The 15405-nt window shown below is 49.6% G+C and overlaps 3 protein-coding genes across 3 annotated transcripts; all 3 read right to left on the bottom strand.

The window, feature by feature from the left end:
* Positions 1–10651: 10651 nt before the first annotated feature.
* BT62DRAFT_737111 (uncharacterized protein) lies at positions 10652–11269 on the bottom strand. The gene is made up of 2 exons (XM_043182087.1): positions 10931–11269; positions 10652–10882 (listed from the first exon to the last, which is right to left on the bottom strand). The coding sequence occupies exons 1-2, from the start codon at positions 11110–11112 to the stop codon at positions 10696–10698; spliced, it is 369 nt and encodes a 122-aa protein (XP_043032935.1). The 5' UTR covers positions 11113–11269; the 3' UTR covers positions 10652–10695.
* BT62DRAFT_737110 (uncharacterized protein) lies at positions 11270–12201 on the bottom strand. The gene is made up of 2 exons (XM_043182086.1): positions 11778–12201; positions 11270–11713 (listed from the first exon to the last, which is right to left on the bottom strand). Exons 1-2 carry the CDS (start codon positions 12025–12027, stop codon positions 11427–11429), a joined length of 537 nt encoding a protein of 178 aa, XP_043032934.1. The 5' UTR covers positions 12028–12201; the 3' UTR covers positions 11270–11426.
* A 356-nt stretch (positions 12202–12557) lies between these two features.
* Positions 12558–14349, bottom strand: BT62DRAFT_737104 (uncharacterized protein). Its single transcript, XM_043182085.1, has one exon. The coding sequence runs from the start codon at positions 14074–14076 to the stop codon at positions 12721–12723; it is 1356 nt and encodes a 451-aa protein (XP_043032933.1). The 5' UTR covers positions 14077–14349; the 3' UTR covers positions 12558–12720.
* Between the last annotated feature and the right edge of the window lie 1056 nt (positions 14350–15405).

The raw sequence follows: 15405 nt of genomic DNA, 5'->3' as shown, positions 1-15405 counted from the left end.
CGACGCAATCCTTGTCGTTGTTGACCGATTCTCGAAGGCGATCATTCCAATTTCGTGCTCCACGGAATTAAACTCCGAAGGGTGGGCCAAAATCCTACGAGACGAGGTGTACGCCAAATATGGGATGCCCCAAGTCATCATTTCCGACAGAGGGCCCCAATTCGTCTCGAAATTCATCACCGACTTATATCGCATCCTGAACATCAGACAAAACGCATCAACAGCTTATCACCCGCAGACGGACGGGCAGACGGAACGCGTCAATCAGGAAATCGAAAAGTACTTACGACTTTTCATCAACTACCGACAGGATGACTGGACTGAATGGCTTGCCTTGGCAGCCTTCCAACACAACAACCGTGTACACTCCGCGACGGGGAAGACACCGTTCTTCGTAAACTACGGCCGTCACCCACACATCACAGAAACGAATCGCCGCCGAACAACCACACCCGCATCATCAATTTTCGCAGCAGAAATGGAAAGGATTCACAACGAGACAAAGACAGCCTTGGAAAAAGCGGCGACAACGATGAAGAAGAACTATGATAAACATCGACGGGCCCATCGTGAATACCAACCAAACGACAAAGTATGGTTGGATACAACAAACCTTCACTTACCACGACCAAAAAAGAAACTCGATGATAAACGTACAGGCCCTTTTACAATCGTAAAAGCCATTGGACCAAGCGCATACAAATTACGCTTGCCACAAACTTGGAAAATCCACGACGTCTTCAACGAATCATTGTTAACCCCGTACATCGCGCCAGCATTCCCCAACCAGCAGCGACCACCCCCGCCACCGCCAGACTTGATCGACGACGAAGAACACTTCGAGATCGATCAAGTCCTAAACCACAAACTACGCCGAACCAAAGCAAAAGGCGGAGGGATGACAACAACAGTTGACTACCTCATCAGCTGGAAGGGCTACGGACCCGAATCTAACCAGTGGGTGAACGAAAAGTATATGAACGCAGAGACCACCATACACGACTATGAATTATCCCTTAATTAAGCCATCGGGACGATGGTCTTAACGAGGGGGTAATGTTATGATTTTTCCTTTCTTTCTACGTTTTCACCCCTATTTATGCTTAGTCATAGCACAAGACCATGGGAAAAGGCTTAGTAAGCACAACTGAGCCGCCTAGATACAACAACGCTCGACGACGCACAATTACCTTGTTATGTACAACAACGATGCCCAAGGGCAACGGGCACCATAGACACAGAACGACACAATAGGTAGTTATATTCTTAGCGATACCTGTATAGTATTTAAGGCCGACAGCTCTCGCTGGTATACCCCAGCTTCGAGCTAAAGTTTATACACACCATTCTACCTCGAGTCTATAATCTGACCTTGAGTCACACCGACCGAAGACATATATAGTGAACTCAGGTGATTCCTCAAAGTGCGAAGGAACACCTGTTTATCACGTGTTTTCGCTCACGTGACGCTTGGGCTTAACAGGATCCCCTTTCAGGGAGCCCGACTCAGAGGACGACCCATGGACAGGACCTGCCAGCATCGTCAGCTGGGACGAGGCCATCCAACGTGGAAGAATGGGAGAACCCCGAACCGTCGACCTTGAATACCCCGCCCGTACCGACACCATCTCATCCGACGCCGACTCCGTCCTCGGAGCCTACGGGCTCCGAGTACCTGACAATGCCCACGTCTCCGACAGGGCTCTCCAGCGATTCCTGGGTAGCAGGGTCACTCGACAGTTTCTTAACCCCGAGTTCCAGCGACTCTTTGGCCGCTATAGCCGAGAACTGGAGGAGACGAGAGCACGCGGAGGAACGCGCTACAGTCGGCTCAGAAGTCCTCCCATCGCCCGAACCAGCGATCAGGGGGGACGATGGGCCCAGCACCCAAGTCAATGGAAGGGTTCCCGATGACCCTTCGTCCTCTCGTACCGTCCATCTACGACCAGCCCATCAGTTCCCTCCTCGAGGGAGAGGACAGCGGGGATGAGGGCGACGAGGAGGACGACGAGGACAGTGACGATCCATATCGGCGACGGCTGGAACGAGCAGGAGAGGATACAGATGAAGAAGCACTGCGAGAGGAAATTGAAAGGGCCAGGGGTAAAGAGTACCAGGAGTTGTACGAGCAGGGGAGAAATTATCTATGGCAGGACGCATGCTGGCAAGCGACGTCCTTAGGACTTGAGTACAGGTATGCGGCAGGTACTGAAAAAGAAAAAATTCTACAGTATGCCACGACAGAATACGCATGGAGGGAATACAGGTGACGGCACCCGGAAGATCCCCTCATGCCGATACCGCTGTATCGGCCTGACAACAAACCAAAGGCACCGGCACCAATGCCGCGTACCCCCCCGTCCCACCAAAACGAGCCGTTTACGTCGCCCCCTCTATTCGGAGCTGGGCCGACGACAACCCGTCAACCCGAAGTACGGCTTCACGGCTCATCCGCACAAGAAACCGACCGGCATGGCAAGCCGCTCAAACCCGAAACCCTTGGACCGGCAAAGGAAGCCGGCTTCTCGGCGGACAACCCCCCCCGGATCAAGCCGAGTCGAGTGGAAAGGACCCCGTTCGGGACGACCCTGAGGCGGTCCGCCTCGGATTCACAGTATGGGATGGGGTGATCGTCCGGATAACCGACCCGAAAGGAAGCCCAATCGCTGACGACAATTCCCTACACTCCTTCCCCAGACCACCCGCGGAATGGAAGCAACCACCATTCGACGGATGGCCCAACCCGATGGGGGCACTTCCGCACAATGCCAACGTCTTACAATGCCACCCCGACCTCCTTCGAAAACCGCATCCCTTCAAGGGGGTCTCCGACGACATTGACCGATTCCTAGTAGACTGCGAACAGTATTTCGAAGTCTATGTTGGATACATCGGGACCGACATGAACAAGGTCGCCTTCGCCACCTCCTATCTGGAGGACAAGGCCAAAACGTGGTGGATCCTCATTTCCCCGAACTTCCGATCCACCACCAGGGAGCACTATCGATATCCCTCATGGCCAGTCTTCAAACGCATGCTGAACGACAAATTTATCGACCCTGCCGTTCAGGAAGTGCATAAACAGAAGATCAAGGAGTACAAGATGGGAGATAAAGCGGCCACCGATTACTTCGACGAGCTGGAACGGCTCGCTAAACTCGCAGGAATCAGAGAAGATGTCGCAAACGACGGGAGAATGGTAGAAGCCCTCAAGCGGGGAGTTCCGTCCTCATACCTTACGATGATCTTGGCCATGGGCGTCAAGATGTTGATGCCTGTAGGCTACGACGAGTGGAAGGAAAGGATCATCGAAATGTACAAGGAAAGGCAAAGGCAGAAAGCGGAGGCATCGACCTTGCAAGAATATGGCAACAAGAAGTCGACACCGCCAACCCCGAACAAGTCGGGGCAAACTGCCGGGAAACCATCGGGAACTCCCACGTCGGCAAACTACGGCACTCAGAAGACTGGGACAGGAACCACTTACACCGGCGCCGGGAAGCCGATGGACATCGATCGAATGAAGAAGGAGGGGAAGTGCTTCAACTGCGGACAGAAGGGCCACATGGCCAAGGATTGCCCAAAGAAGAAGCGAACCCGTGAGGACATTAGAGCACAAATCGCCGAATTGCAGAAAGAAGACGAAGAACTTGGGAAGGAGACGAAGATCGAGGAGGTAAAAGACAAGGCCGATCAGTGAGCAACTCCACTGACTCAGCCAAAGGACTTCATGGTGTGCGGGCCCCTACCATTGTACGAACTTATGATACTTCTGTAGTTACAACGCATTCGAATATACCCCGAACCGTTAACCCACACCTTGAAGAGTCGCAAAACAAAACTCAAATGCCTATGGGCCGAACAGGGACAGAGAGTCCCACCACGTGGCTCAAGCCATTTGATACCGAATGGACATGGAGGGCCATCAAGGATGCCAAAAATGAAGCAGCGGCAAAGGCTGTACTTCGAAATTGGATCCATCGGGCGAGAGCCGAAGAAGTCGTAGACGAACTGATTGAAGGAATCAAGAAAGCTGAGCGCTGCCGCGCTCTCAAGTGGCTAGACAAACTCCGAGGGCCAAAAAAATACATTCTACGAACCAAGACCCCCGGACGGGATCTAGTCGTAAAAGGCCAAATCGAAGTATTGACTAGTCGAGCCACCCACCAAGTTACCACCCTAATTGACAGTGGCTGCACGGGGAGTTCAATTAACCGAGCCTTCGTCGACAAGCATCAACTCCCAACGAGGGCAACAGCGGCCCCAATACCAGTATACAATGCCGACGGAACAAAAAACCAGGCCGGTTCCATCATGGAATTCGTCGAACTCAGGTTGACCATTGGAGATCATTCCGAACGGATCGATCTGGCGGTAACGGATCTAGGAACCAAAGAACTCTTCCTCGGCCATGACTGGCTCATCCGTCACAACCCGCTGATCAATTGGAAGACCGGCCGCATCACGTTTGCCAGGTGCAGGTGTAGGAAGATCCCATATGAATTACCCGACGGGGATCCAGAAGACCGGTGGGACGAAGAAATGGAGGATGGTGAAACCATCCTGGCGGTAGACCTGCAAAAAGAAATCCATATCCGAGCGGTACATCATGCCAATAACCTAGCGGCCAAGGCAAACGAAGGGAGAGAGGAAAAGACGTTTGAAGAGATGGTGCCAGAGTGGGCAAGGGACTTCCGAGACCTCTTCGAGAAAGAGAGTTTCGACGAACTCCCAAAACCAAAGCCCTGGGATCATGCCATTGAGCTAATCCCCAATGCTAATGCTAACCTGGACTGCAAGACCTACCCCCTCGGTAATCAGGAGCAGCAGGAACTCGACAAGTTTCTCGATGAGAACCTGTCTTCCGGACGAATTCGACCCTCAAAATCCCCTATGGCGTCGCCCTTCTTTTTTGTAAAAAAGAAGGACGGCAAACTCCGACCCGTCCAAGACTACCGGAAGCTCAATGAGATGACAATCAAAAATCGATATCCCCTACCCCTAATCTCCGAACTGATGGATAAACTCCGAGGGGCTAAATACTACACCAAACTCGATGTACGTTGGGGGTACAACAATGTCCGGATCAAGGAAGGGGACGAATGGAAGGCAGCATTCAGGACCAACCGGGGACTCTTTGAGCCAACAGTAATGTTCTTTGGCTTGACCAACTCCCCGGCCACCTTTCAATGGATGATGAATGACATCTTCAAGGATCTCATCACCACCGGAAAGGTCACCATTTATCTAGACAACATTCTCATCATGTCCAAGACAAGGGAGGAACACCGAAGTCTGGTCCGACGGGTACTCGCTCTCATGAGGAAACACAAACTGTTCCTCAAAGCGGAAAAATGCGAATTCGAGGTACTGGAAACCGAGTATCTCTGAGTAATCATCAGTGAAGGGAGTATTCGCATGGACCCAATAAAGGTCGCAGGAGTAGTCGATTGGCCGACGCCTGCCAAAAAGAAGGAACTACAATCCTTCTTGGGCTTCACCAACTTTTACCAGAGATTCATACGGGACTACAGCAAGATTGTACGACCCATGACCCAGCTGACCAGCAACGCCCCTTGGGGGTGGGGTATATCCCAGCAACACGCCTTTGAAGATCTAAAGCGACGACTGGCAGAGGATGTGGTCCTTGCCATACCGTCCCAAGAGGGCAGATTCCGCGTCGAAGCCGACTCAAGCGAGGGGGCCATAGGTGCCATCTTGTCCCAAGAACAGGACAAGAAATGGCGACCCGTCGCTTTCCTCTCAAAGGCATTGACAGTGACGGAAAGGAACTACGAGATTTACGACAAGGAATTACTCGTGATAATGCTCGCCCTTGAAGAGTGGCATCATTACCTGATCGGAGCAGCCGAAATCTTTGAAATCTGGACCGATCACCAGAATCTCAGATACTTCCGACAACCTCAAAAATTGAACCGCCGACAAGCCCGGTGGGTCACCGAACTCGCCCAATACGAGTATACACTCCATCATAAAGCCGGAGTCGCCAACAAAAAAGCCGACCTCCTCTCTCGCCATGCAGACCACGATCAGGGGGGAAATGACAATGAGGGAGTTGTCATCCTCCGCCCTGAGCACTTTCGAGCAATGATAATGCCCACAGAGGAGGAGATACACGAACAAATCAAAAGCGCAACTCGAGATCCACATCAGTGGGATCAAAGGATCGCTGCCTCGCTGAACCATGAGCGGGGACTAACAAAGAAGGAGGGGATGATCCACTACGATGGAAGGATCTACATTCCACGTGTCAAAAGTCTCCGTGGCGACATCATCGCCATATACCACGACCATGCCATGGCAGGACATCCAGGCATTGCCAAGACAAAGGAACTCGTTCTACGAGATTATTGGTGGCCTAAACTCATCAACGACGTCACGGCCTACGTCAAAGGCTGCGAAACCTGCCAGAGGGGGAAAGCGTCCACACAACCACGAGCAGCGCCACTACACCCCAATGAGATACCGGCACAGCCATGGACTCATATATCAGTGGACATGATTACCGGCTTACCAGACTGCAACGGCTATGATGCAATCATCGTCATAGTCGACCGATTCTCCAAGGCGATCATTCTGATCGCATGTTTGACAGAATTGAGTTCGGAAGGATGGGCGAAGATTCTACGGGACGAAGTATACGCAAAACACGGGATGCCGCAAGTGGTCATCTCAGACCGCGGACCACAATTTGTCTCCAAATTTCTCACCGACCTATACAAACTGTTGAACATAACGCCCAATGCATCAACAGCATACCATCCACAAACAGATGGACAGACCGAATGCGCAAACCAGGAAGTTGAAAAATACCTTCGGCTATTTATCAACTACAGGCAAGACGATTGGGTCGAGTGGTTAGCACTCGCGGCTTTCCAGCACAATAACAGAGTACACTCCGCCACGGGCCAGACCCCCTTCTTTGTGAACCACGGCAGACACCCACATCTGACGCAAACGAGTCTCCATAAAACAACGACTCCAGCTTCCACCGACTTTGCCACGACGATGGAAAAAATACATACGGAAACAAAGAAGGCACTGGAGAAAGCCGCCTCGGCCATGAAACTACACTACGATAAACATCGATGTCCCGCACATGAATATCACGTCCACGACAAAGTCTGGCTTGATACGACGAACCTCCACCTACCACGGCCGAAACGCAAACTTTCCGACAAGCGTACAGGACCTTTCCCGATCGTTGCAAAAATCGGAGAATCAGCCTATAAACTGCGCTTACCGGCGACATGGAAAATTCACAACGTATTCAATGAATCCCTATTGACACCATATGTTGCGCCTGCCTTTCCGAACCAGGGACGACCGCCACTGCCTCCCCCAGACTTGATTGATGACGAAGAACACTACGAAATTGAGCAGGTATTAAACCACAAACTCTGAAAAGTGAAAGCCCGTGGGGGAGGCATGACAACAACGGTCGATTACCTCGTGAGTTGGAAAGGTTATGGCCCGGAATCCAACCAATGGATCAACAAAAAATACATGAACGCCGACACAGCCATACACGATTACGAACTCTCCCTTAATTAAACCATCAGGACAATGGTCTTAACGAGGGGGTAATGTTACGATTTTTCCATTTCTTTTCCCTTTTTACCCCTATTTATGCTTAGTCATAGCACGAGACCATGGGAAGGGCTTAGTAAGCACAACTACGCCGCCTAGATACAACGACGCTCGACGACGCACAATTACCCTTTTATGTACGACAACGATGCTCAAGGACAATGGGCACCATGGACACAGGACGACACAATAAGTAGTCGTAATATTAGCACTACCTGTACAGTATTTAAGACCGATCGCTCTCGCTGGTATATCCCAGCTTCGAGCTAAAGTTTATATTCACACCATTCTACTCTCGAGCCACTACGTGGCCTTGTGACACACCGAACAAGAACAACATCATAAGTGGATTCGCGTGATCCCTCGAAGTGCGAAGGGACACGTCGTCTATCACGTGTTGTCAGATCACGTGTCGCTTGGGCTTAACAGAACTAAGAGTATTGTGTGTGTGTTGGTATAGGTGTGATCAATGGATAGAACTCTGCTGTATCCATTTTCACCTTATGCATACACAGGACCTCTTCACCAGTAATCAAGTAATAAGCCTGAAAGTCAGAGGCATTCCTAAAATTTTTGGAACATAGCAAGCCTTTCCCATGGATCCATAGTCAGAAGAGTGGTATCAAGCTTCAGCCATGTCCAGAAGAAAAGCATGATGATACCTTGTGTGAACATGTATGAAGAGTGCATATGTGGGGTGCTGCATGAATAAGCACCATCTGTCAAGCCTAGGCAAGAAAATGAAGTAAGTCTTTGCTTTTCCTCAAGGATATTTTTTATGACAGCATATTAATCAGACACTCAAGTTCCATTATAAATGATCACCAAAATTCAGACCCAGGGATGGAAATGGTGAGAAAGAATGAAATAGAGAAAATGTTGTCACAGACCATGCAACTGTGTCAAGTACAGTAAGCTGGAGTCAGGAGAAGAAACTGGAAAATTTGACATCTTACAGTTATTCTTGATGAAGATGGCACTGAATGTGGAGCAAAGTTGAGGTGGTCTTGTTGATGCCAACACACATGTTTCAAGATGGGTTACCACTTGAAGGAAATTTCTGTAGTGTGATAATCATTAAGCATCATTGTGGAGACCAGCTTGTTTGCATGCACTTCATACCTCTCAAAGGTCCTTTGGCATTGCTACATGTCATATCAACTGATATCTGATTCAGCAATGAGCTGAAATATGATCTTAGACACCAGTGCTGAAAATGTTTAGTCCACTATATCCTTGTTCAGATGGCTTGCAAAGTGTCAGAGCATGGTAGAAGACTTTCCTACTGATCTAGATCTGCATAAAAACAAGTGTTGAAGAGGTGGTTGCATGCACAAGCTAGAAACTGACACACTGTAGAACTATACACTGATCACACTCATAGTAACACACACACACACAACACTCTAAGTTTATTGGAGGATTATAATGTGATAGAAGTAGTAATAGCTAATACAATTCTATCTTCAACAAACCACTGCACAGAAATAGTAATTGTGTATGCATACAATCAGGATCTCTCTAAGTCTAAAGCTTCTGTGTAATAAGAGAGGTGATAGATGTTACTGGGTCTCAATGCAAGGGTACTGTAAGACAACATAATACTTTGAAATACTCCCACAAAACCATCAAAGTCCCAAGCACTGTTCAGACCAAACTCAAAAATCCTAAAAACACACAATACATGACTTAAAGCTTCATACTCTAAGCAGAAACACTTCACAAAGACATCCACAAGAGAATAGACTATTTAGATTTCAGAATCCACATGGAATTCTGAATTTATATAGGCCAATGAAAAGCAGTGCAACTTGATCAGAGCAACAACAAACTCAAATGCAATGCCTTGAAGGAGAATTTGGTGTGTTTGCAAAATCTTGACTCCCATTTTTAATTGCCTTTCATTCCCACCCGAAAAATTAACAAGCACTGAATCGGGGCCTCATATAGTGTACCGTGGCAGTGACAGAACATATCACATAATCAAATTCGTATGCAGAGATGCCGCGCCAGAGCGAGTGAACAGGGACATTTTCAGTTGCGGGATGCAGAGTGAGTGTATTCTTGGCGAGAAGCAGCCCTTAAATAATGTTTTCAATGTTCATTGAAACGGAGATCAAAATTTCCCTTCTCCATTCGTTCTGCTTGCTTTCTCGCTAGCGACTTGTGAGCAGCTCGATTCCGTGTGAATTCCAATCATCCTGTGCCTTCTGTTGTCATTTCATTCCACCTCGGTGTTTCGCTTGTATGATAACTGTTCTCAAGCCTGGGTACAGAGTCACCATGCGAATCTACGCTTCGAGGTCATCGATCTAGGAGTGGTCATGGACAATGGCATTCATACACCGGCGTGTGGAACTGCCTGTGTCAGAAGAGAGACACTGAGGAAGACTGCCCGCCTAGTTCAGTTTCCCATCGCTGTGCAACGACTGATCAAAGCTGAGGTTTATCCTGATTTGAATTGGTAGGAATGCAGCGGGGGGAGTCCATAGGCTAACTGAACATCGAGTGCTTTTCAAGTTGAATTTTATAATTTTTTCTGCCACGCTGGTCGATAATCAAATGGACATCAGTGTGCGGAAGGTTTGTTATACTGACGAAGCGGAAATAACCCCGATACCTCGATAGTCGTCCACAACACAGAATGGAAGAGATAGTGAAAGGTAATGCAGAAAAATGTCATTAGAGTTACGATCGAGAGACGTAGGTCAACCGAAATAAAGATTGCCCCAGTCTGTAATATAGAAATGTAACGGGAAACAAACCTGGGTGCAACGACCTCAACCAGGATGAGTCAAGTCTTCCGTAGAATTCTTCGTCGCTCCGTTCTCAAAATCTTCCCTATGCTGACTACAGCAGCTTGTCACGGAGCGACGGCAGTTCTCATGAGCATCGATAAGGTCTTGACGCGCATTCGGCTCTCCAAACGCAAAGTCGATGTACACGACTTGCTTCGGGGATGTCGTAGATGTGATCATCATATTTCTCCGGCTTGAGGTCGCAGTGTATTACTTTACGCCCGGAAATTGCAGACATGCCTCTTGGCGCTGCAATGTACTCAGGAATCATCGGTGAGAAAAATCGTCAAAATGATGGAGGAGCACTTACGGGCTCTTTCGCTATATCGAGCCATTCACTATAGGATTTGTGAGGTAAGGGATTATATCGAGGGGTATCGTGGCTGGGACACTTGTCTTGTAGCCGAGCGAGAGTTGTTCCTTCGATATACCCCATGAGAATCACACGGGTAGACTCTATGAAGCATTGCGAACTATGCACAGTAAATCAGCAGTCCTAAACCTACAAAGCAGAGGCATACCTTATGTTTCGCATAATACTACGAAATAGCTGAGCCCTGAACATCCTCGAGCACGTTGTACACCAGATTCTCGACTCCAGCAAGATATCTCGGACATTCGTATTCACAGGTGGGATCAACCCACGACGGTTCCGGGTGCAGCAACCAAGATGCCTAAAAGCATTTAAGCAGAATACAACCATAGGACGTGTCACCTCTCTTCACATCCGCCATCCAGACCTGGGAAAACCGGTCTCGTTCTTTCTAGATACCAGTTGTCAGCACGGGCTGGAAATCGCCTTCTTACAGAGCGAAGAGAGGAAAGGAACAGAACAGAGAGCTGGAGGAATGGTTTCGAGGTGTTATGGTGATTTCGAAAGTCAAACCAGGGTTCAAGAAAGCTTGTCGGCAGTAATGCGCGAGCGCGTCGCAGTATTTCTGCGTCTCGGAATAATTATTAGGGTCAAACTCGAGAAGAAATCTTCTTCTATACGTTCCTGTACGACTGATGGAGCGTTCATTTTAAAAACGATATTCGTGCTGTCGGGTTCACAGACTGCAGGAGTCCCGATTTTGAAGGAAGATGTTTTTGTAGCGGAGTCCGAAAGGGTTTCCCCAACAGCCGACTTGCGCCAAAGTTTGTGTGGCCGTCGAACAAGTTGGTGATGTGGCAATTTTGTGGAGTAGGAAAAAATCCATGAACAGAACGTGCTTCGGGCAGGTGTAACGAAGATGCGCGCTCTGCGAGCGTATGTCTCGATGGAAAAGTTCCGCGTTTATTAATTTCGGTAATGCGACGGAGAGCTATTTTTGGTGTATGGCATAGTTAATGAGAAGGGTAGGAGTGTGAGAAAAAGATAATCCGTACCAGAAGTATAGCGTGGCTGAACACGGTAACGTAGAAGGGTATTGTCGACGTCGGCATGCTCCGGGAAGGAATCACACCATGGGTTCAAGGGACATTCCATGGAGGTAGATGGTCGAAGATAAGAACGCGAGCGACTTGTCCATTCTTCATCGCCAGCTATTGAATCATAGGCAGAGATATCACGAAGAAACGACACGATATGCTTGCGAAGCACTGTTACCTGAAGGTCTTTCAGTTTCGTTATACGCATAGTTCTCAGACCCGGTGTGGCAGGATCTAAGTCTGGAAGGTGTTCAAAAACGACGGGGACCCGCGAGAAGTTTGCGTTCTAGACATCCCGCGGTAGAGAGCAGGGGTTAGTCAGAAGTAGGAGTTGAGGAGGTGTACGAAGACGACGAGAGTGGAATGAAGAAAGAAAGAGAGACTGGAAGTCTTTCCTTCAGCGACGAGAACGGGGTCCATATTGGATATCTTACCCAAAGATTAGCGCTTCTCTCCATTATAAGTTTGTCGTTGACACCGAGGAGAACGCTCAAAGCACCACAACCGATTTCGAAGAGACGAATGGCAATTGGATATATAAATCCATAGATGTACAGAAGAAATGCGTAGGGTAGGGCATCGGAAAATAGATACCGATAAATACGGACATGAAGAAACGAGTGCACGCTAGAGAATATTGCGCTGAGATGTGGAAGGGAGAAACAAAAAGGAACCACACCTTCACACCAGCGCCATAGCCACCTTCCCTACACCAGCGACGTCGACATCGACCTTATCATTCGAGAGAGGCTTCTTCGGGCTGAAGAATACGTCATCGTCATCGCTGTCAGTGAGGACAGAAGCCTGTTCGACCGGTTCTGCCCTAACAAACCTCTGCTCCTTCAACGGAACCAGCTTCCTCCGAGGACCATCCTGTCCTCTCTTTTTCACAAAGAGATCGTCATCCATCAGGAGAAGATGCGGAGAGGACCGCGATCTGGGAACGGGAGGGAGGGGGGGGAGGAGGCCGGCGCCACTCTACGCCATTGGGAAACACGACGCGCACGAGAGCGGGGCACGCGGTCGCTAGACGGGCTGCGCGGGCTTTCTCACTGAGCACCATCGAGTGACCCGACTGACTGATGATACAGGATGACGTCGAGCGCATCCTGGCTCGTTTCGGGAGGGGGAACCTCCCGTCGAGCGATTGCTGTTTTTCTGTCTTTGTCCCTGGTTTCTGCATGATGAGGACACGGAGAGATTTGAATTGAGGGACGACGCTGCACCAGCGATCCTCGCTGGCCTCTCCCTCGATTTCGAGTTCTTCGATGTGGGGGCATACGACGGCGGCGCTATGGAGTGTCTTTTCCTCCGTGCGTTTACCCACGGATTTGAACACGAACTTCAGGCGACGAACAGATGGAGGGAGGGATTCGAGCGTGGTCGTAGGACGGAAACCCGCATATATTGGCATAGAGATGGTGATAGACACGTCGATGAGAGGACGAGAGGGCGCGAGGAGGATGATTAGGTGTGGCGGACCATGGAGTGCGGTAAGGTTAGGGAGGAGAGTCGCGGCTGTGTGCGTGAACGACTCCTGAGTCGGCGTAGGAGTGGGCGGGAGCGGCGACAGTGGAGGCATGGGAAAGAGAGAGAGGCGGCCGGGTGTGGTGGGGGCTGAGAGAAGACGGGAACGCGTCGGGGTGGCGGGAAGTGGTGTAGACGGAGACGAGTCGTCGCCGTCATCGAGGAGCGACGGAAAATGCAAGGAGACAATGTTCGTCTGTCCATCCAGCCACGTGAGTAATTCAGCTTCGGCCTGCCCGGAGAGACGTGTGTCGCCAAATTCGACGTGACGGAGACCAAACGCAGAGTGATGGCGCACGACGTGGATGTCGAAGGAAGGGAGGGTGAGTGAGCGGAGGTTATCCATCCGAGCGAGTACGCGGGGTATGAGATACATCCGTGCCTGCGGAGAGGGCCATGCAGGGACACGGAGGGTATGCGTGAGAGATGTGAGGTCCCGTCGTGTGACAAGGAAGACCCACAGCGCGTCGCCGTGCCGGCTGTTCCTCATATCGAGGTCGCTGTACAAAATGGTCTGCGCCGCACAGAGAAAATCGCGAGGGAGCAGAGCGAGTGCAGGGACCAACAACCGTGGCAGGTGCGAGAGGATCGCCGTCAGGATTTCCACCGGCAAAGGCGACGTCGGGCGATAGGTAGGAAGAGACGGGACCTGAACTCGATAGGGATGTACGATGCTTGCGTGCTCCTCGATCGACGGGCCGAGTCCGGATGGCCTACGAATGTCGTACATCGATGACTGACTCGATGACACTGACGCTTTGCTCTTCTCCTCTTCTTCTGATACCAACTCTTCCACGCCTTCCCACGACTACCCTCTGCGACGGCTTGAACATAGTCGACATCCTCTTCATCAGCCGGCCTCCTGTTGTCGCAGCTGTGTGTCGCCGCTGGAGGAACATCGTCGTCGTAGTCTCCAAGATCCTGCATGGAAAAAAAAAAGGCGAATGGGAGGTAAAATGGAAATCTAGAGTTTTTCCAGCCCTTGACAACGCAATTGATTCCGTTGATCCCGTTGATTGCCCCATGACGTCAATTTCACTTTTCCGCGCTTCCGAACATTTAATTTCCACGGCCGCCACGTAAATTGACCAATCTGTTTTCGAAGCGCCAGTCGAATTTACTTCCTCGATCGTCAGTCACTAAACATCTGACCCTAGTTATGCTTCATGGACTATCATCATTTATATTTCATATCGGTGTTGTCATTGCGGCCATCTCTACTATTTCCAGGGTCATTCGGAAGCTCAGTCCGCTGCGGGGTCTTCAATTTGCATTCGGCCAACAACTGTCACAGTTTTCCATCTTCGTCCAACTTGTTTTGGCGGCTATACTGAGCTTTCGGTTTCCGGTTTTCAGCCACTGAAAAACGGAGATCTGTCCCTTTGCTGAACCTTGTTCGCAGTTCTGTAGTCTGTCTTAGTGCTTGTCACAAGAATTTTTCGGGTGGAAATGAAGGGCGATTAAAAATGAGAGTCAATATTTTGCATACACACAAAATTCTCCCTCCTTCAAGGCATTGCGTTTGAGTTTGTTGTTGCTCTGATCGAGTCGCACCGCTTTTCGCTGGCCTATATAATTTCAGGGCCCCACGTGGATTCTCAGACCTAAACCGTCTACTACAACGCGTCTCGACAAACCGCTGAAGAGTACCTGAGTGCGCACAAGGTGAAAACGGATACAGCAGAGCGTTATCCGCTGACCACACTCACACCAACACACACACAAAACTCTTAGTTCGTGGGGGGATTATAATGCGATAAAGTAGTATTCAACAAATGTAATTGTTTTCTTCAATGAGATCACAGTGCGTGAACAGTAATAGCGCGCTTACAACAGTCCGAGGTTTCTCTAAGTCTCAAAGCTTTTTGTTTTATCAAAACAGTAGGTGGCAACTGGTGTTGCTGGGCCTCAAGGCAAAGGGTACTGCAGCTCAATACAATACGTCGAAACACTCTCTCAAAACTCTCCAAATCGTCCCAAGCACAGCTCAGATAAACTCTAATCTCTAACACACACAATACACAACTCAAAGCTTCACGCTCTAAGCAAAAACCAATCA

Source organism: Guyanagaster necrorhizus (assembly GCF_019112545.1).
Source record: "Guyanagaster necrorhizus MCA 3950 unplaced genomic scaffold BT62scaffold_73, whole genome shotgun sequence".
In the NCBI taxonomy this organism is placed as follows: Eukaryota; Fungi; Basidiomycota; class Agaricomycetes; order Agaricales; family Physalacriaceae; genus Guyanagaster; species Guyanagaster necrorhizus.
Note: the sequence above shows the minus strand (reverse complement) of the source record. Positions and strands in the feature narration are given on the sequence as shown.